The sequence below is a fragment of the Polypterus senegalus genome, chromosome 4, assembly GCF_016835505.1.
Source record: "Polypterus senegalus isolate Bchr_013 chromosome 4, ASM1683550v1, whole genome shotgun sequence".
In the NCBI taxonomy this organism is placed as follows: Eukaryota; Metazoa; Chordata; class Cladistia; order Polypteriformes; family Polypteridae; genus Polypterus; species Polypterus senegalus.
This window is the reverse complement of record NC_053157.1, coordinates 221,133,244-221,155,267: the sequence shown is the minus strand read 5'-3', so window position 1 is coordinate 221,155,267 and position 22,024 is coordinate 221,133,244. Positions and strand designations below refer to the sequence as shown.

Here is a 22,024-nt window from a genome sequence, read left to right as displayed (position 1 = left end):
GCCTTAAGTTTTACCCCATTGACCATGCTCTCTCTCTCAGGGGTGGGGGTCGACTTGTTTTCAATCCTATTTTGTTATAAAAATTGATCTATTTGTATAGAATGATTACAATAAAATGAATAAAATTAAAAAAAAAAAGTTGTAGTTTTGCAAAGAATAGCGTGACTGCAGTGAGTTTATTGTTTTGTTTGTAGAAAATGTGTAAATTTATATTTAAATTTGTAGAGTAAATATAAATGTATATATTGGCAAGGGAGTTGTTTTAGAGAAAGCAGGAAAGTTCTGTTAGTTAGACAACATCCTGAGTGCAAATGGAAGTGAACACACACCAGTGATAGTCAGGGTGAGTGGTGCATTCCATGAGCTGTGCCCCCATTCTTACTTCTAAAGGGGAGTCTCTAACATTAAAGTGAATATTTTTTGGAAATTGTGTGAGTAGTGAGTGAGACATGACTGATGAAGGCAGATCATGAAGCAAAGCTAAAAAAAAAAATAAAATAAATAAAAATGATTCATGTGGGGAATGTCAGAGTGAACGGAGGACAAATTCTGAATTAGGACTTGGTGTTAAGGTAATAGGTGCTCTACTATGGAGAAATAGACTAACGTGATTTGGGCATCATGAGTGAAAGACAGAGTATGATTAGATGAGAACATGAAGGTAATAACAAGGCCCAGTGGAAGGTCAAAGAAGACGTGGCTGGAGGCGATGTTGGATGAAATAAAACTGCCAATCCCAAAGGATGCTCGGGACTGCAGAGATTGGCAGAAAAAGATTTGGGTGGGGGACAACATGTTAAAAAGGGTAAACCTGTGAAAATAGTATTTTGATACTATTGGATACAGTAAATACATACAAATTAACTATAATGGATAACAGACAAGAGAGTCTACCAACTAGGAAGCAGAACAATGAAAAAGAAGGCTGCTCATTCAATTCCCAGTACACGTCTCAATTTAGTGCCCGAGTATATCCATTTCTTTCTCAGTACAAACAGTATAAATGGATGTAAATAATTGTACTCTATTGTATAAATGAGACTTTACATAACCTAATGGTTGGCTACAAGTGATAATGCTAAATGTTCATAATGTCAAAATTGCAGAGAGTAACATGCCCATGAAACAATGATTCCTAAAGCCCAACTTTAAAATAAATACACTTCTTACTCTAGCGTCTCAATATAAAGTTTCTGAAATAAAGTTTTATTAAATGCAAAACACAAGCCTCTGAGCTTGTGCTATTACAGTGATCTTTATCACCAGTACAGTATTACCACTACATACATGGACAGCTCAGGATATCCTATATTCTAATCCCACAATCACCTTTCAGCATCTGCAACTCCTGAGACCACACTGCCTGTGAGACCTCCTTGGCTGTCTCTTTTAGTCATGGGTTCCAAACCGCTTTTAATGTCATCGAAATTTTCATATTTCAATGCTTGAACCAGTTGTAGCAGATACATCAGTAAGTCCTGGGAAACAGTAGAGAGGAAACAGTGAGAAAGAAAACTAACCCTCACAAAAAAAGAAAAGAAAAAAAAAGTGGCCTACTTCATCATCGGCTTGTTGTAATCTGGCCACAGCATAACGTCTAACAGTAGGATTGGTAAATTGTGAAGAAAGCAACTCGAGGGAATCTTCAACATCCATCGGTTTCCACTTCCCTAGCAGCTCTAGAGCCTGTTTGGCCTCCTGTGGTAGAGCCCAGTTGACACATTTTAGGAACTTGGTGAGAGCCTGCAGTCAGTGAGAAGAGAGTGAGATATGACACATTTAGCTAAGCGTCAATAAAACAAATGAGATTGCTGGCCTAAGAATCAGCAAAATGCCAGATTTAAAGGGCATAAACATACTGATAGTTTTTTTAAGGCAAAGAAGAAGAGGTAGAGTCACACTTGCACATGATGAATATGACATGTTGCTCTTTTAAAGTACTCTTGAAACAAATTTCAGAAAAGTACACTATCGAAAACTCTAAAAAAAATAATCTCTAGCAGTTTTATCTCCTATATGTACCAGGAAGGAAAGACAGGCATTATCGCTGGGATAAAGGAAGGATTCATAACTTGGCCAAAAGACCATAATGGCTGAACTGGGCGAATGGGCTTACCAGGAGCAGATCCTTGTCGCACTCAACAGGTAGCAGTGTTTCTCAAAGCTGGACGAGATTAAGACACCACCCACAGGGTCGCATGCGAGTTGGGAGTCTGGAATCACAGCCCAGTCTGGGTGTTTGGACACTAGCAGACAGCACTGCCTGGGGAGGACTGCTTTGGTTTCTGCATGACCGGGAAATGCTCCAGATAACCTGGACATGAGACTGGAAACAGTTCTTGGGTCTAGTTTAAAAGAGACCCCGCCGCCTCACTTAAATCAAGTCAGAGTCAGGAGATAGTGGGCAACACTCTTGGAGGAGGAAGGTGAGAATTGTGAATAGTGTATTTTTGCTGGTGTTATAGAAAAGAAGGTGTTTTACTGAATAAAAAAAAATCATTTATTTCAACCTTGAATTGTACTGTGTATTACACTGCAGTTTGGATGTTCTGTGGCGCTACGTTGTTGTTACACTGCATAATCCAGTTGTCTCTTTATTTTTTTTATAAAAGGTAAGCAACTGTCACCAGGTTACACAGTAAGTCAGTAATGGCGATTAAAGCAGAACATACCTTTTCCTGAGTTGTGAGGTAATACCGGAACTTCCATACCAGATCTTGCTCCTCTGATGTCAGCTGTTTGGTTGGCGGGTAGCTAACAATGATCTGTAGGAAATAAATTTAAATTTTGAACTCTTGATAGCTAGCACCATAAAGTTAAAAAACACTGAACCCCTAACATAACTCACATTAAGCTGGTCACGTGTTGCAGCATTGGGCTTCAGATCATGGTCTGCAGGTCCACTGCGCAAACTGCGAGCCAACTTATGGTGCTTACTCTCCACCAAGTTCTCCTGGATAAAAAGACAATGAGAAAGAAAAACAGACAACAGTCATTAGCCAAGAACGACAACACAACTGTAGTTATATACAATGTACAAGAACCATAAGTGATGAAGGGTGAAAGGGCCCCATAATGAGAGAGAGGCTGAAAAGAAATCAAGAGTTCATCTTTAAATGTAGCACACTACTGAGAGTTGGGGGAAAAAGAAAAATGACTGTATAACTTTGCTCAAACTGGACTGATTTAGAATAGTCAGTCAACCTGAAAGGCAAGTTTGTTCACTTGAAATGAAGCATCTTCCAGATCTAATGAACCACACATGCATTATTTGTAGTTCTCACCTTTCAGAATACATCAGTACATCTTCTTTAGTTTGCATGCCATGTTCTCTGCTTTCCATTATACAGTCTTGCCTGTTTATTACATGCCCATTATATTGGTTCCCAATAAAATCAAGGCTGAGTTGGGCAGGCAGGTTAAAAAGGCTTACTCTTAAAGGATGTGTTATCAGTGGGTTTCCACTAAGCCTTACATCATCTGAATGTCCCATTTTTCAGGGTAGCGGGACATGAAATGGTAATGAGGATCACCTAGGGATAGCAGTGTGTTGTCACTGATTTATCAAGAAAAGTAAACCAAATTGTTGTACTAAGGATGTCCTGCTCTGGGACATAACTAGAAAGTTTCAAGTATTTCTAACCAAGGATTGAAAAATGAGAAAAACTTTGATAAGCTCTGTAGGCATTCTACTAGGTCCTCCCATCCTAAAATTATAACTGACTGCTCAGCAAGTGACAGGAAGTGCAGACAATTATCCTTAAACTAGGCGGGCTGGCATAAATACTGGTCCTTAAGCTGCACAAATTTGACTCATTATGTAACTTTATAGAAGTCAGGCTAAGTCCACACTATGACTTCCTTTAAAAATGGCGTTTTTAAACCAAAATGATCTCCTTCCATACTAGCGTTTCAACATAATTTACAGAAGCATGTCAGTCCACAATAAAATGACCAAAAATGCATATGACATAGTCGTTCGCCTACACTGCTGAAGAGCACAGTTTTTCGCTGAGAGTCAGCATAGAGTTCTTACCCAAAACTTTGGTCAGTCACAAAATGTATCACAAAACTGCAGCGACTACTGGTAAATAATTAGCATTTTGTGAATGTACGCAGCATTCAAACTGTACAAAACGCACCTTAGAGGCATACAGGTAAGCAACACAACAAATTTCATGCAGAGCAACTCCTCTGTGTCTGCTATGTTTTCTTATGTGTAGAGTGATCATTTGAAGAAAAAGACATTGCATCGACCAGGATCGAATCAGGGAAGGGCCAACTAATACGCATAAACAAAGCAAAGCACTATTAGAATCTACGTTTTCACCTGTCCACATTACAACTCTGAGGCAGTGCTTTCAGAATGTTTTCACAGGTTTGCATTTTAAGGGGTTGAAAGCACCGGAGTAGTGTGGGTGAAAGGTGGAAACAGGCACTAATGTCAGCATTTTTAAATAAAAATGTAGCTGTGTGGATGGGGCCTTAGTCAACCCATGCTCCAATCATAAAAAATATATAACCAATTGTACTACATTCTGATCTTGTAAGTGACCATGAACAAGGGTATCAGCTACATATATAATAAAGTGCATATGATTTACAGCAGAAAACTTAACAAAAATAAAGATGCAAGTGGCCTGGTAGTGCAGCCAGATGTGTTGGCATGGACAGAATATATGTAGAACAGCACCATACTGGTGTTTTTCACTCATGTCAGCAGCAAAGTGAAGAAAGGATTACAGAAGAAAAAACAAAACAAAAAGAAATCAACAAAGTGGTGGACCGGTGTTTACAGCATATACAGACTAACAAATGAGTGATAACTACATGTCTAATAACTGACTACAAAAACAAAGTTGAAAGGGACATGTCAGATTGCACACCTTGAGGCACCTTGTCATGGAAGTAGTCTGAATCCAACACATTTAGTCTGCTGCCAGTGACAAAGAAAATAGAAGATAGCATTGGACTGAAGAAAACGGACGAACTGTATAAACATTCCTTTGTAGATAAATGACAGTTCCTTTAGTTTCACAGAGAAAAAGAAGGACTAGCAACAGCAATATTATGCATAATGGTCCAACAGCTTAGTGACAAGGTAGCAGTGTCATCTATATATATATATATATATATATATATATATATATATATATCCATTTCCTAACCCGCTGAATCCGAATACAGGGTTACGGGGGTCTGCTGGAGCCAATCCCAGCCAACACAGGGCACAAGGCAGGAACCAATCCTGGGCAGGGTGCCAACCCACCGCAGGACACACACAAACACACCAAGCACACACTAGGGCCAATTTAGAATCGCCAATCCACCTAACCTGCATGTCTTTGGATTGTGGGAGGAAACCGGAGTGCCCAGAGGAAACCCACGCAGACACGGGGAGAACATGCAAACTCCACGCAGGGAGGACCCAGGAAGCGATCCCGGGTCTCCTAACTGCGAGGCAGCAGCGCTACCCACTGCGCCACCGTGCCGCCCTATATATATATATATATATATATATATATATATATATATATATATATATATATATATATATATATATATATATATATATATATATATATATATATATATATATATAATTCACTAAAGCAGTCGACCATGGGCAGGCAAGACGCAAGACAGAGCCCCGCCCATCAATGATAAGACCATGGGACACGACGACAACTCACAGAGCCATGCCCAGCAACTCTAAGACCATGGGATACGATGACAACTCATAGAGCCACACCCAGCAACTCTAAGAATTCACTAAGTTCATGGCAAGCAAGAGGCACGTAAGAGAGTGCCTCGCCCACCAACAATTCACTAAGCAGCCGACCATGGCACACGAACGACAGAGACACACCCGCCAACAATTCGAGCGAGAGTGAAAGTATTTGCCAAGAATGTTTTCATTAATCAAGAACGAAAGTTGGAGGTTCGCATACTGTCGTAGTTCCGAACATAAACGATGCCAACTGGCGATCCGGCGGTGTCATTTCCATGACCTGCCAGGAAGCCAACCAGGTAACCAAAGTCTTTGGGTTCAGGGAGGAGTATGGTTACAAAGCTGAAACTTAAAGGAATTGATGAAAGGGGACTACCAGGTGTGGAGCCTTTCCCTTAATTTGATTCAACACGGGAAACCTCACCCGGCCCGGACACAGAGTGGATTGACAGATTGATAGCTCCTTCTCGATTCTGTGGGTGGTGGTGCATGGCCGTTCTTAGTTGGTGGAGCGATTTGTCTAGTTAATTCTGAAAAAGAAAGAGACTCCCGCCTGCTAAATAGTTGTGTGACCCAAGAGCGGTCGGTGTCCAAATTCTTAGAGAGACAAGTGGCTTTCAGCCACGTGAGACTGAGCATTAACAGGTCTGTGATGTCCTTGTATGTCCGGTACTGCACGCGCGCTACACTGAATGGATCAACCTATGTCTACCCGGTGCCGAGAGGCGTGGGTAAGCCGTTGAACCCCATTCATGATGGAGGCCGCTGCTTGCAACTGTTCCCCACCAACGAGGAATTCCCAGTATGTGCTGGTCATACGCTCACACACATTACGTCCCTGCCCTTTGTACACACTGCCCCCGTCCCCTACCACCACCCCGGCTACTGCCATGGTCGGGTGACTTGGTGGATTATATTTAGAAAAGCAGCCAGAACCGCAAAGAACAATGAAAAGTCAACGTGGCTCAGAGGTGCATGTGGACTGTACCACAGACAAAAGAGACTGAGGCAGTGTTTGGAAAATGAGCAGTCAACGTGACTCACAGGTGCATGTGAACTGTACACTGACGAAAGCGAATCAGGTAAGGAGTTGGGGGCGGGCACATGAGCAGGCAGTGCGTGACGGCGCTCCTCCGGTTTTCAGTCACGGACAATTGTATGTTGGTTCGTAGCGTGCATTGTTGCAATGTTACTCTTCTTGGTGGTTTATTAAATTACGGATTTTTCAAATGTTCATTTTTTCCCCTGTGCTTAAAAATCATTAAAAAAGTGGCGTGATTATGCGGCGCAGCATACTTTATAATTCAAATGTAACATTCTCAGAGATCCTTACTTCAGTTAGGGTCATGGAGGAACCAGAACCTATCCCAGCGATAAATATGGAACCAATACAGGGGCAATTACTAGACCTAATTATGAACACACTCCAGCAAGGCCAAATTGGAATAACTAGCTAACCTAGTGCACAAAGCTGGGGAGATCTAGGTGGAGTAGAGGGAGTAAAAGCCACACAGACACAAGGAAGGGAAACATGCAGACTTTACACAGACAATAAATGAACCCAGAATTCAAGATCTGTGAGACAAATACTATAAAACTGTAAATTGATTTTTTTAAAATTCCATTTGACTGAAAGCAGTAGATAAATATGATTAAGACTACAGGGTCGTGACCAAAAAAATGGAATCATTTAATAAGGCTCACAAATTTCACACACAATCTCATGTTTCAAAACCTGCCAAAACATTTCAAAAGATAGTGATATATGTCAAGTGTCTCGCAGCTACTCTGATGCACGGGAACTGGTTAGATGGCATTGGTAAAAGAACAGAGATAAAAAAAATAGCAAGGCATCAACAATAAAAGTAGAGATTTGCAGATTCCTATTGTTGGGATGGATTCAGACTCCAACACCTTTGATTTCAATTTAATGCTACTTTGACAGAAAAACGTTGTACAACTTTAGAAATACAGTAGTACACATTTAAGTCTAAAGTGACCTGAGAAAGAAATGTCATGATGCTCTAAGGTTAACAGCAAGTCATGGACATTCTATTTTCTCTATCACAATGTAAAAAGTTTACAGCCAGGCTTTATAAAGTAGCAAAAGAGTGGATGAAATATTTGTATAAATGAAAACTCACCATGGAAATCTGAGGATCTGGGACCTTCACAATCTCTGAACTGCTCATGAGTGGGGATGATTCATCTCCATCCTGTGAAAGAACAAATGCAGATATGGTTCAAAAAGGCCATCGGATTGTGAAAATGAAGTAGCTATGCTAGAGTGCTAGACAATAACCCCAAGGCTAACCAAGTCTGGTTCTACCATAGTTACCTTTTCAAAATTCATCTATCCATTTACTGAACCAACTTAGTAGAAATGATGAGTCAAATTAAACTGGAGCTTAAACCAGGAGCACTACAGTCAATGTAGAAACCAACAGTGGACAGGATATACAACTTAAACTCCCACATTTATTAGCACAATCAATTTAAAGCTGCCAAATGATTTAAGATTTATTTTTAAACATTTTAAATCTGTATCATAAGAGGGGAAAAACAAAACATGAAAAACTGAATAACTGACTACTTTACCATTAGCTGCTCCTTAGAACCCATACCTTCTCATAGTAGACAATAGCAAACTCCTTATCTGCACTCTTAACCCGTGGAAACTCCACCATAAGATACATGAAATTTGAGCTTCTCTTCTCACTCTGGAAAACAAGCATGGATTATACAAAACATGATAAAAAGGTATTCCGAATGCCATATGAATTGTGAGGGAGGAATGAAGTATAAATTGTCAAATCTTGTGCAGATGCTTTCCTCTGCTCCGTAACACTGCTATTAGGACTGGCTCCTCATGCTCAGATGTAGAAGCCTGGCCCAATAAATAGTCTGGCTGTACATATAGCACATACTACACCTAGAACCATTCGAGAAGTATTGTTCTACAGAGGGACTACTAATTTTAACAAACACTTCAGTTCCCAGGAGTCACACTATAGGGTTTTTAGAGCACATTCAGCCAAAGTTCAGGATGTGATAGTTGCCAGATTAATTATCCTTTATTTAGTAGCCGAGGTTGCATTATAATATTAAAAAGGTCAAAATATAAGCAAAATATTGATTCAATCAAAAAGTTTTTTTTAAAATCAGTGATACTTAAATCAAATAGAGAACTAATTTGCAACTGTCAAAGATAGAGCTGTTGACTTAAAGACGGCATTTACTTGTTAGATTAATTCTGCATTATTATTACCATATTTGTTTCAGTAAAGGAATATTTTAAAAATGCTAAAATTCTAATCGAATGTTGTTGGCTTAGTGTCTGAAAGCCCCAGATTTCAGCCGTACATCCACAAGATCTCCTTGGCCCTAAAGACAGTATGACAGCAGGTAGCCTGACAGCACTGATACTGCAGAAACAGTGCACAGGAAATATTGTGACCACATCCCTTGCACCTTAACCCTCTGTATGTATTTTGGAGATCTGAACCAATTCATTGAATATTTTCATTATATTGTGCACTGTTGAGGGTGAAATTACCTAAATCCTACCATGCTGTCTTTAGGGAAAGTTGTTCTCAAACTGCAAATTGGAAAGCCGCAACCTATCCTTGCTCTTAGCCTTAATTTGTGGCTACTTATATACTAGAAAGTGACTGCCTCACCCATTACACATCACCTTATTTTAACTTGTTATTAGTCTTAAATTTCCCCAATCCCAACTTTTTATGAACCTATTTCCAACATTAATTTCAGAAAACGCTTGTATTTATTAAAAAAAAATAGTGGATGAGGTAAAACATTACATGCCATGTCTTTATACATTTTTTATTTGAACATATGTCAAAGTAAATTTACAAATCAATCCTTTTTGTTTTTATTAGCACTTCCCATATTGTCCCAACTTTTTGGATTTGAAGTTGTATAAACAGTACAGATTCTGATCATATATATATATATATTTTTTTTTTAAATGGTCGAATGATTGGAAGCTCAACAACCAGTCATTTAACTGCTGAATTACGGTAAAATGTCTTCCTAAAGTAATGTGAACTGTACATTACATTCAAAATGTATTGCTATGTTACAATGCCTTCCTTATGGAGCCTATTGAAATCAATTGTGTGTGTGTATGTGAGAAAGAACAGGTCACCATGATCTGTAAATTGCCATATATATGCTGGAGATGTATGCTGGAAGTATTAAAAGCAGACCATCAGTGACGTGTATATTTAATATTATTTATTGTATCTTGATTTTAAGCAGACTTTTGATAAGGTGCCACATGAAGCTTGCAATCAGGCAAAAGTGGGAAATTAAGGTGTAATGAGTAAATGAGTGCAAAATTGCATTTCAACACCAATAGTAAAAGGATAAGGGGTAAGGAAATTTTTCAGAATCCGGTTATGTTACAAGTAGTGTTTCTTAGAGAGCAAAGCAGTCTTTTAGAAAAGAGAAAATTGAGAACAAAAAAAAAAAAATTGAATTGTGAATGATAAGAATATGGGCGGCATATGGTAGTGCTGCTGCCTCGCAGTTAGGGGACCCGGGTTCGCTTTCCGGGTCCTCCCTGCGTGTTGTTTGCATTTTCTCCCCATGTCTGCGTGTCTGTGCTCTGGTTTTCTCCCACAGTCCAAAGACATGCAGGTTAGGTGCACTGGCGATACTAAATTGTCCCTAGTGTGTGTGCTTGGTGTGGTTGTGCGTGTGTGTATGTCCTGCGGAAGGCTGGCGCCCTGCCCGAGATTTGTTCCCTGTCTGGCGCCCTGTGTTGGCTGGGATTGGCTCCAGCAGACCATCATGACCCTGTAGTTAGGACATAGCGGGTTGGATAAAGGATGGATGATAAGAATTTTGATTTTTATATAAATCAATTTTTTTTTGCCCACAGGTCTAATCTGTGTGCTTTTATCATGTCACCATGACATCGGTATAACTTCCTTTATTATAACTATAATAACAACAACTTGCAGCATGGAGGTCCCCAGAAGACCAGCAGGGCATCATGGACAATGTGGTTTTTATGCACAGCCCTGCTGGATGCCATGGGGGCCACAGGAGGGAGCTGCAGGGAGGACCGAGGGCTTCTTCGTGCCCTGTGACCCAGAGGTTCGTCATAGGAAGAGCGTTGGACTTCCGGGTTGAAGAAAAGGACTATTTACCCTGACCCGGAAGGAATAAAGACTTGTGGACTGTTGGGCAGAAACACCTCCGGGTCAGGGAGTATAAAAGGACTGTGGGAGCTCCCAGACGGCGAGCTGAGTTGGGAGGCAGGGTGGCTAAGCGTCTGGGAGTTTGGAGGATTGGTTTATTAGAGAATTGTTGGTTTATTAGAGAATTGTGGAGAGGAGCGTGCTTTGTGCACATAATTATTATAATAAATAATAATTGGACTTTTATCTGGTGTCTGAGGGTACAAGAATACCCTTAATTCTGTCACTATATATATATATATATATATATATATATATATATATATATATATATATATATATATATATATATATATATATATATATATATAGCACCTTACAGAAATTTATATGCAACTCGAGGTGCTTTCCACAGATTTTTATAGAGTAGAGTTAGGGTTAACCCATTAAATGTAATGTGCATTATGAAGTCAGATTATTTTTGAAGTAATGTAGCACAATACTATTTTGCTGAATTAAAAATATCAGCATTAATTATTACATATAATAATAATAATAATAATAAGAAGAAGAAGAAGAAGAAGAAGAAGAAGAAGAAGAATACATTTATTAGACCCACAGGAAATATTGTGACCACATATAGTTTTTGAGTACTGTATCACACACTCACACATTAATAAAACAAATAATCAAGATCTGGGCAAACTTAGCAAGAAATACCATCATAAGGAACTTTACTCAGCCAACAGACTAAAATACAAACTAACACATTTAACACATTCAGTTTTATGCAGCAGATCACAGACACTAATAATGCACATGTGTACAAACAAAAATACAAGCCCAAATGCACACATTGAAAAAACAAAGAAAACAAAATTAAACAGACCTTTGTTCTGATCTCCAATTTGCCCCCCAAAATTTGCACAGGATCTAACTAAGACTGTGGTACTATAAACATTTTGCAATTAGCAAAAAATGTCTTATTTGCATACACTCCCGCCACCAAAGACTGTTTTTATTGTGATATTGCAGTTTCCCCTCTTCAAACAACATAAACCCCAAGCAATCAAGCCCCAGATCTGCCCTTAATCTAACCTCACAAAAGAATTCCACACAACATTTTTTCTGAAATTTCTTAATCTGCCTACAGATTGAAAGTAAAGCCATCTTGAAAAAAACATGAATAATGAGCAGACAGAGCATGAGCCCTACGCCTTGTCTGATCACGCTAGACTGGTGTAATGTGTGGCCAAAAAGGCACCACTACAAAATGGTTGCTAGTATTTATGGCATAAGTGCTGATCACAAGATTTTCACTGTGAGTCTAACAGTGAGGAATCTGTAGAACACCACAGACCCCCGAGGCAGAGGTTTCTGAAGTGTAGCTGGACAAATTCTGTAAGCAAAAACAGGGTCATTAAACAATAATTAGCTTAGACTTCTCAGCTGTAAATCTGGTATTTATACTTCACTCCACAATGCTTCAAGTAAGTGTTTAGGCTTTGAAATGTCACATTATACTTGTGTTTCTGCTTCAGAGATTTGTGACTTACTAAGGTTCAGCCCTGTATTCATGCACAGCATTATCTTCCACTGTCTTCTCCTATGTTTTATTAATTAGTACAATAAATATACAATAAAAACTTTTTTCCCCCCGGACATGTTATATGCAAGATGTGATATCAAATTAACAAAATAGTGTGGCTCTCTACATATGTTGATGCCTTCCTTCTTCTAAACAGCCCACAGGTTTAAAGAAAAAAAAAAAAAAATCATCACATTACCTCTTGACTCACAAGACTGCACTGACTTCTGGTGTAAATTAGAATAATCTTCTCTCAATGCCTGATGGGCAGCTGAGCTCCCAAAGCTTTTAGTCACAGATAATGGTTTTCACATTCTGTAGTTCTATTTTAACAACTGTTAAATAGCAGCAGTGTTTACTACCCTTTTACAAACACACCAGAATATTGCTCATTTCCAATTTCCCACAAACGTGTTGCTCCTCTGCTTTCTAGCTACCTCCAAAAGTTGCTACCGTGCTCTAGTGCAATGCTAGATTGACTTTTGAGAACCTCCCTCCCTCTCTCTCTCTCTCTCCCCCTCCACCCCCCAAACATTTTTTTCTGTCCTTGTGACTAATCACAGCTGAAGACCACCTCATTGGAATTGAATAAGGTTTTAACCTTTTACCCTTGCCTCATTAAAATTTATCTAAGACTCAGAAAAAAGGTAAAAGGTCTTTCTGGTAGACTTGGGGTGAATGGCGACACCATGGCGACACCACCTTTCTGATCTTTTCAAGACAAAACTATTTTGTCATCGAGATAAGACAATATCAAAGGTGAACTATAATTGATACCAACAGTAGAATGACAACAACCACAGGGCTATAGCATACGAGAGAAGGGGACAGAGGCATAGCAAGATATATGGTCCCATATTTTAATGTTCTTCTCTATGCATTCAATAACCAATAAAAAACACACCCATCTGATTGAAAACAGTTAATTACTTACTGCAAACTTAAAGCAGTATTTGTATAGTATCCTAGTAATGAGTAAAAAAATTACAAGAAAACTTGCAAATACATATAAACACAAAACGTCCATGCAGATAGAAACTGAAAATATGTCAGTATATTCAGGTCTTAAAGGTAATGTCTTTTCTAAGGACCAAAAAGTGCAGTATATGTAATATTCAATTTTATTTTGGGGGGGATGGTGAATTATATATACACACACACATATACAGTATATATCCATCCATCCATTATCCAACCCACTATATCCTAACTACAGGGTCACGGAGGTGTGCTGGAGCCAATCCCAGCCAACACAGGGCACAAGGCAGGAAACAAACCACTGGCAGGGAGCCAGCCCACCGCAGTACAGTATATATATGAACCTAAATATATGTAAACACAACCTATTTCACTATTACAAACTATTGCATCAACTACAATAGAAAATAGAATCTTTCACAATCTATTACATTCCACAACAACCTATTGAACCAACTGTAATCTCAACTGGGTCCCAGACTTTGAAGGCTTAACCTCAAAGAGGAGACTTTGCTTTGTAGTGTCTTCCAGTTAAGTTCTGGGTTTACTTCATAATCTTTCTTCTTACATACAGTATAAAGATTTAATTATCTTGGGCTTTACTTACTCAATGTAACCTTTCAATGCATACATACTGGTGCATATGTTAAAATCTGAAGGCACTGACTTGTTTCAAGAATAAATAAAATTACTGTAGAAGGGTGAGCCTTTATCTACATGGCCTAAAACTTGAGGATTGATCTGACTTTGTATGTATGAGAGGTACAATCAGAATTTACATTTAAATCTGGGCTAAAGACTTGTTTCTTTAGTCTTGCATACCTTACGAGGTTGTTCATACTGCCACCCTCTTTAATTAGTCACATGCTTGGCAATAAATATGGACAGTTACTGACCTGTCCCTAATACGTTTTTACATATTGGTATCCTGCTCTGACACTTGGTGCCACTCTGATATTGCTAAGTTAGAGAGACAATGCAAGCCTTGTTATTCACCTTAATAAAAGGGTAAGTGCCTATGTGTCTGTCCATCTGGATGCTATGTCTCTGTCTTTCCAAAAGATGGCGTGTCACAAACATTTTTTAGTATTAAATGCATTGCATTTATCATTCCACTAGATAACTCATCATTAACATAATAATAATAATAATACATTTTATTTATATAGCGCCTTTCCCATGCTCAAAGCACTTCACAGAGTTTAAGAAAGAACGGCGGGGTATACAGTATAGCATTGTACTAAACCATATAAACAAATAAAGAAGAGTAAGATAGTAAATTCAGAGAGAAAGCCTAACAGACAACATAATAGATGGTCCAGCACACACACACACACAGGTTATAAGAGCATCTTGACATGGAGGTAAACTGAAAGAGGGGTAATAAAGTTAAGTAGAGCTAAAAGTTTTGAGTTGTTTTTTAAAAGAATTTCTGGAGTCAGCTGATCTAATTCATTTCGGTAGGTCAATCCAGAGTCTGGGCGCTATACAGCTGAAGGCCCTGCTGTCACTCGTGGAGTGTATATTAGTGTGGGGCACAACAAGATTGCCAGAATCAGAGGACCTTAGTGGGAAGACAGGCACATAGTGATGGAGAAGGTCACTGATGTAGTTTGGCGCAAGGTCCTTTAAGGCTTTGTAGGTTATTAATAGAATTTTATATTAAATTCTGTAAGACACAGGGAGCCAATAAAGGCGAAGCAGGATGGGTGTGATGTGCTCACTGTTGCTGGTTCAAGTAAGGACTCTTGCAGCCGAGTTTTGAATAAGCTGGAGCTGTGATATAAGATTAGAAGGGGTCCCTGCCAGTAGGGAATTACAATAATTGATGCGGGATGTGATAAAAGCATGGACAAGTTTCCCAGCATTAGAAAAGGAGAGGAAGGAGAGAACACGTGATATGTTATAGAGGTGAAAGTACTAAAGTTTCTTATATGATTTATGTGGGCGGAATAAGAAAGGGAGGAATCAAAAATGACACCAAGATTCTTTGCAGTAGAGGCAGGTCTGATGAGATCACCGCCAAGATGGACTGGGAAGGAGCTCATTTTATTAAGTTGCACTTTAGTCCCAATTTGCAGGAGTTCAGTTTTGTTGCAATTTAATTTAAAGAATTCTGCTCCATCCAGGTTTTAATTTCACTGAGGCAAGTTGTGAGCTGAGAAAGCTCTGATAAAGTTTCACTTTTAGCATTGAAATAGAGTTGAGTATCGTCTGCAAAAATGATAACCCAGTCCATAGCTACGAATAATATGGCCAAGGGGAAGCATATAAATACAGAAGAGAAGAGGGCCAAGGACAGAGCCCTGAGGAACTCCTTGTGTGACTGGTGCCAAGCCGGATCTGCTGTTACCAAGCGTACTTGTCTATCAGTCAGATAGGACTTGAACCACAGGAGGGCAGTGCCAGAGATACCCAGCATGTTCTCCATTCTGGACAGTAGAATGTCATGTCTGACCTGAGTGTCAAATGCTGCACTGAGGTCTAATAGAATTAATATTCTGGTTTGTCCAGAGTCTGCTGCCATAAGAAAATCATTGGTTACCCGTAGCAGAGCAGTTTCACAGCTGTGCTGCGCCCTGAAACCAGACTGAAAGGGTTCCATCGAATTATTAGAACTTAAGCAGTTGGTGAGATGGGAAGCGACAACACGCTCAAGAACTTTTGACAGAAAAGGTAAGTGGGAAATAGGCCGAAAATTGTTAAGATTCTTAGCATCAAGACCAGACTTTAACATTGGGGTTACAGAAGCGATTTTAAAAGTGAGTGGCACAAAGCCAGTGTCAAAGGATGAGTTTATTATTGTAGTAGTAGTTGGGATCATGGCATGAAGGCAGGGTTGAAGTAGTGTGGTGGGGATGGGGTCCAGTACACAAGTACACATTAACCCTGCGTTTAGGAATCACACACTCAGTCAATGCATCACGGACTGTTTTTCTTGTGAAATTCCCAATAAGTTTGATGTGTCACATGACCCACTTCTTATTGAAAAAACAAAAGTTGGATCCAAAATGGCCGACTTCCAAATGGCCACCATCCATCTTGAAAAGTTTCCCCTCTCGCATATACTAATGTGCCACAAACAGGAAGTTAATATCACCAACCATTCCCATTTTATTAAGGTGTATCCATATAAATGGCCCACCCTGTGTATGTGTATATATATGTGTATATATATATATGTGTGTATATGTGTATATATATATATGTGTGTATATGTGTATATATATATATGTGTGTATATATATATATGTATATATATATATATATATATATATATATATATATATATATATATATATATATTAGTCAGTGTCACTACTGGTAGCATGAGGCTACACCTGGCCCCTACAGAGGTTGCACAGGTAGTCCCACTTCTCCAGGATGGCACATCAATACGTGTCATTGCCAGAAGGTTTGCTGTGTCTCCCTGCACAGTCTCAAGGGCATGGAGGAGATTCTAGGAGACAAGCAGTTACTCTAGGAGAGCTGGAGAGGGCCATAGAAGGTCCATAACCCATCAGCAGGACCAGTATCTGCTCCTTTGGGCAAGGAGGAACAGGACCAGTATCTGCTCCTTTGGGCAAGGAGGAACAGGATGAGCACTGCCAGAGCCCTACAAAATGACCTCCAGCAGGCCACTGGTGTGAATGTCTCTGACCAAACAACCACAAAGACTTCATGAGGGTGACCCAAGGGCCCCATGTCCTCTAATGGGCCCTGAGCTCACTGCCCAGCAGCATGCAGCTCGATTGGCATTCGCCATAGAATACCAGAATTGGCAGATGCACCACTGGTGCCCTGTGCTTTTACAGATGAGAGCAGGTTCACCCTGAGCACGTGACAGAAATGAAAGGGTCTGGAGAAGCCATGGAGAACATTATGCTGCCTGTAACATCATTCAGCATGAGCAGTTTGGTGGTGGGTTAATGATTGTCTGGGGAGGCATATCCATGGAGGGTCACACAGACCGCTACAGGCTTGACAAAGGCACCTTGGCTGCCATTAGGTATCAGGATGAAATCCTTGGACCCATTGTCAGACCCTATGCTGGTACAGTGGCTCCTGGTGCAAGACAATTCCTGGCCTCATGTGGTGAGAGTATGCAGGCAGTTCCTGGAGGATCAAGGAATTGATACCATTGACTGGCCACCACACTTTCCTGACCTAAATCCAATAGAACACCTCTGGGACATTATGTTTTGGTCCATCCAATGCCACCAGGTTGCACCTCAGACTGTCCAAACACATTACCCAGTCTATATCAGTATAGATATCCAGGAGGATTTCTTTTTCCCCGAAGAGATCTGATGTGTTTTCAAAGTGTTTCTTTAATTTTTTTGAGCACTTTATATATATATATATATAACTTTTCAGCTATTTATTTATAAAAATTGTTTGGAATCATGTATGATTTTCGTTCCACTTCTCACGTGAACACCACTTTGTATTGGTCTTTCACGTGGAATTCCAATAAAACTGATTCATGTTTGTGGCTGTAATGTGACAAAATGTGAAAAAGTTCAGGGGGGCCGAATACTTTTGCAAGCCACTGTGTGTGTGTGTATGTGTGTGTATATATATATATATATATATATATATATATATATGAGAGAGAAAAATGGTGAAAATTACTTTTCTTTTTAAATTAAGATTTGCTTTAAATAGGTACATTACAGAAAAAAATTAACCAATATGACAGCTTCTACTTAATGATAAGCATTTTGTTTTCTTTTATGCCATATGCATTATGGGTAAGTATTTTAAACATATTTTATTAGTATGTATTTTAAGGAAATTTTATTTATTTTAGTATTTATATGGTCACTGAACAATAAGCCAATGAACAATAATGTCTCCACCCTTCTCAATGCACTTGCGCCACCTGCCTGGAAGTGCCTGGATGCAGATTTTGTCTTGTCTTCACAACCACTTTTGCACCACTTTCTTCATGTCGTCATCTGTTTTGAGTCAACGACCATTCAGATCACATGGTGTCAAATCTAGTGAATAAATAGAATGTGGCAATAACTTCAGTTTCTCCAGACATGCCGTGGTGTTCTTAGCAGCGGGTGGGTCGGCAGGCAGGCATTATCGTGCAGGAAAAGAACTCCTTTAGAGAGCAGTCCCCACCACTTGGATCGAATAGCAGGTTTCACTTTGGTCTCCAGCAAGTCACAGTAACTTGCACTAGTGACTGTAGTATCCCTCGGCATGTAGTGTTCAACAATAACGCGGATGCATAAGTGGCTGTGAGGGCAAGACAAAACCTTTTATTCTGCTGGAGTCCAGAGAAGGGCAAAGACTACACTGAGAAATGACACAGTTCCATTTTGTAATAAATCCCATTTTGTAATAAATCCCATTTTCTAACTTTAGCTTGATTCCCCTTTGTACATGTACATATAGTGCAGATAGTGCAATAGTGCAAATGGTTCATAAAGTGGTTCAGGTTGCGCAATATTACTACTGTAGTGCAAATTTACAGTAATGTAATTGTATTTATAAGTACAAACAGTTCTAACAGGACCAAGTTGATTGATTGAGTGTGTTTAGAGCTCTTGGGATGAAACTGTTTCTGAACTGCGAGGTCCCCACAGGAAAGACTCTGATGCTTTTGCCTTATGGGAGCAGTTCAAAAACTGTGTGCATGGCAGAGGCAGCATGTGCTTGATGCTGTATCCCAATAATCCTCTTTCCTATCAGCTGCAGTAGAGCTGTGATTACACACTCAGATACAACAGGTTAAAATACTCGAGTGGTGCCCTGAGAGTGAAAATGCTAAAGCAGCTATGGTATATGAAATAGTTTGGCCATTCTGGGGACCATTATATTGTTACAGGTTGATTACAATCAGATGCCTTAAACTAATAAATGATATGCAGTTAATTTCAGTATATTCGATAAAGTCGCGCCAGGGATGTGAATCTAAAAAATAAAGGGAAACACTGGGTTTGCAAATGCGAGCCGAAAACTGGCGTATGCGATTGAGCTGGCATGAGAATGTTCATGGCTTTATGGTAAGTTTAGTTTTTGTACATTGTGATGTGAGCACCGAAATGGGCATACAGAACATTTTTGTGCATACGCACTATTTATACATTAGGCCTCAGGTTTCCCGCACCCAACACTGGAGATTTATTTCTCCAGTAGTGATTGTTTGAATTTCATTAATTATCAGTTGGCTACATCTCAATTGCAGCTTAAATGCACTTTTGTTGAATATTTAATAAAACAAAAAAACAAAAAAAACACAAAATATGTCTTTGCTTTCAATTTAAGGTAAGCAATGTTTATGTTTTTAAATGCCAGATGATTTGTAATTTATTGCTAAAGATACTTTGTGGTACATGAAAAACTAGTCTAGAAATCATGAAGTACCCATCAACATGACCATAATAGTGCACCCATTTGTTACAATCACCATGTCAATTCATGAGATCTTTCTAAAAAATTTTGAGCAACAGCCTCCCTGATACAGATGGAGGGGTTTCTCAGTTTTCAGTGCAATGTTTACAAAATCAGTAATGCATTCCTTTTTCACCAGTATCTGAATTGTGTTTTAGCAGGAGAATTTGCACCAAGACACCATTTCATTAACCCCTCACATATCAGCTTTATGAAGCATAAGTGAAATTTGGTCAATGAATACAACGAAGACTTTAACACTGACTTCACTTTACTATGTTTGATGCTGCTAAAAGGCTCCTTAACAATGTCAGGGATGCCAGGGGCCATGACCCGGCCGGGACGCCATGAGGGACCGGATGTGGGTCTGCGCCCACCCTGGATGACGTGGGGGTCGCCTTCCAGGTTCCACCCTGTAGGGGCCCGTGGTCACCGCCAGGAGGTGCCCCAATGCCTTGGGGACTGGTTACCCCAGCACTTCCGCCACACCAGGAAGTGCTGGGGGGAAGAATTAGGACGGCGCCCGGAGAGCTGCCGGGAGGACAGCCGGCACATCCGCCACGCTGGGGCGTGGCTAGAGGAGGAATGCCGGGAACACCTGGGGCTCACCCGGGTCCTGTATAAAAGGGGCCGTCTCCCTTCATTCAAGGCTAGAGTCGGGTGGAAGGAGGACGAGGCAAGAGAGGAGAGTGAAGGCGGCCCGAAGAAAGGCATATTGTGGCCAGGACTATGTGTGTTTGGGGTTTGTGCACTATTAGGACTATTCTGGGTCTGAGTGACCGTTATAATTGTAAATAATTGTATATAATAAACGTGTGGTGGTGAAGAACAACATGTCCGCCTGTCTGTGTCCGGGTCGGCTCCACAACATGTACTTTTTTTTTCTTTTGTGTGTGCCACCCCTACAGTATAACTCTAAAAATGTAAACTCTGATGAATTTCTCAGTGACGAGTGCGATATAAAAACAAACAAAATAATTAATAAACAAATAACAAACTGAACTGAATTTGAAAGACCATAAGCAGCTCGTTTAATTAAATAAGATAAACTAAGCAGAATCAGTAGCATGGGGGTGCAATGATGAGTGCTGCAGCCTCAGTGATCCAGCACCCTAAGCTAGAATCTTCACTCAGCAATTGTGGAGTCTACAAGTTCTCCTCAGGTTGTGGGTGTAGCCAGAATTAAAACTATTTGATAATTGTGATTTCTGAGCCTAAAGCCATCGATTTGAGGACAATTCTTTCAGGCATGGGTTTTGGTTGATTAAAGCAGGTCAGACCCATCACTTCAAGGGCGAGACCTGGAGTCATCAGGGCAGGTGCAACCACTGGACTAAAGATCTTATTAATTTTGAATGAAATTAAGAAGTAAAGTAAATGAAAACAGAGTGGATGGTAGGCATATATACAGAGCACAACCCACCTCATTGATCATCTCAATTTCTCGGAACGTGAGTCTATCAAGCCAGTCCACTTTCACCATATGACCCTGACGATGAGCCTTTGTCAGCTGAAAAAGACAAAGAAACAGATTATTATAGCTAGTTCAGTTCATAAAAAGGGGGTATTTAATTTTGAATGCAGTAATAATAAGGTGTCTAGTGCTGTGAATCCAATATTTAAGATGTCTTAGAGGTCTCTGTTACTATGCTGTTCATAAAAGCATATATATTTATAACAAGGTGCTACCAGATACAGGTACGAATTCTGTGTTCTGATAATATTAAATGCTGTGTCTCTTAATCTTCATTAAAAAAAATCTCAATGACTTAAATTTTTGCCATCTAAAAGATTTTTAAACTATATATCACAAAGATTAAATCTGAACAGGAAGTGATAAGGTGTTTTAGTGGATCAGCACTCTAATATGTGTGGAAGGAAAAGGCCTTGCAACTTACTGATGGTATGCATAAGGATGCAACTAATTGATCATAATGTTCAACAGTCACAATAGTTTCCAAACTGCTGACAAGATGTTACCATTTTTCTTGTTTATTTGCTTTTGCAGACATTTCAATGACGGAATTTAACCTTTTTGTGCAAGTCCCATTCCTGGGCATTTATATGACTCATCTTTTGTATATCTGAGACCACAATCTTCTTTGACAAAGTAAACATTCAAACTTTGCATTTAATCAAGGCAAACAAGTT

At 39.6% G+C, this 22,024-nt stretch overlaps 1 protein-coding gene across 2 annotated transcripts in view; it reads right to left on the bottom strand.

Moving 5' to 3' along the window:
- pik3c3 (phosphatidylinositol 3-kinase, catalytic subunit type 3) overlaps positions 1-22,024 on the bottom strand; it is an 81,880-nt gene that overhangs the window by 43,786 nt on the left and 16,070 nt on the right. For both annotated transcript variants that reach the window (XM_039751990.1, XM_039751991.1), the window contains 7 exons: positions 21,297-21,383; positions 8,356-8,451; positions 7,876-7,947; positions 2,849-2,953; positions 2,673-2,765; positions 1,558-1,743; positions 1,330-1,478 (listed from right to left, as the gene is read on the bottom strand). In XM_039751990.1, coding sequence (XP_039607924.1) covers positions 1,330-1,478; positions 1,558-1,743; positions 2,673-2,765; positions 2,849-2,953; positions 7,876-7,947; positions 8,356-8,451; positions 21,297-21,383 — 788 coding nt within the window. The remainder of the gene's footprint in view (positions 1-1,329; positions 1,479-1,557; positions 1,744-2,672; positions 2,766-2,848; positions 2,954-7,875; positions 7,948-8,355; positions 8,452-21,296; positions 21,384-22,024) is intronic.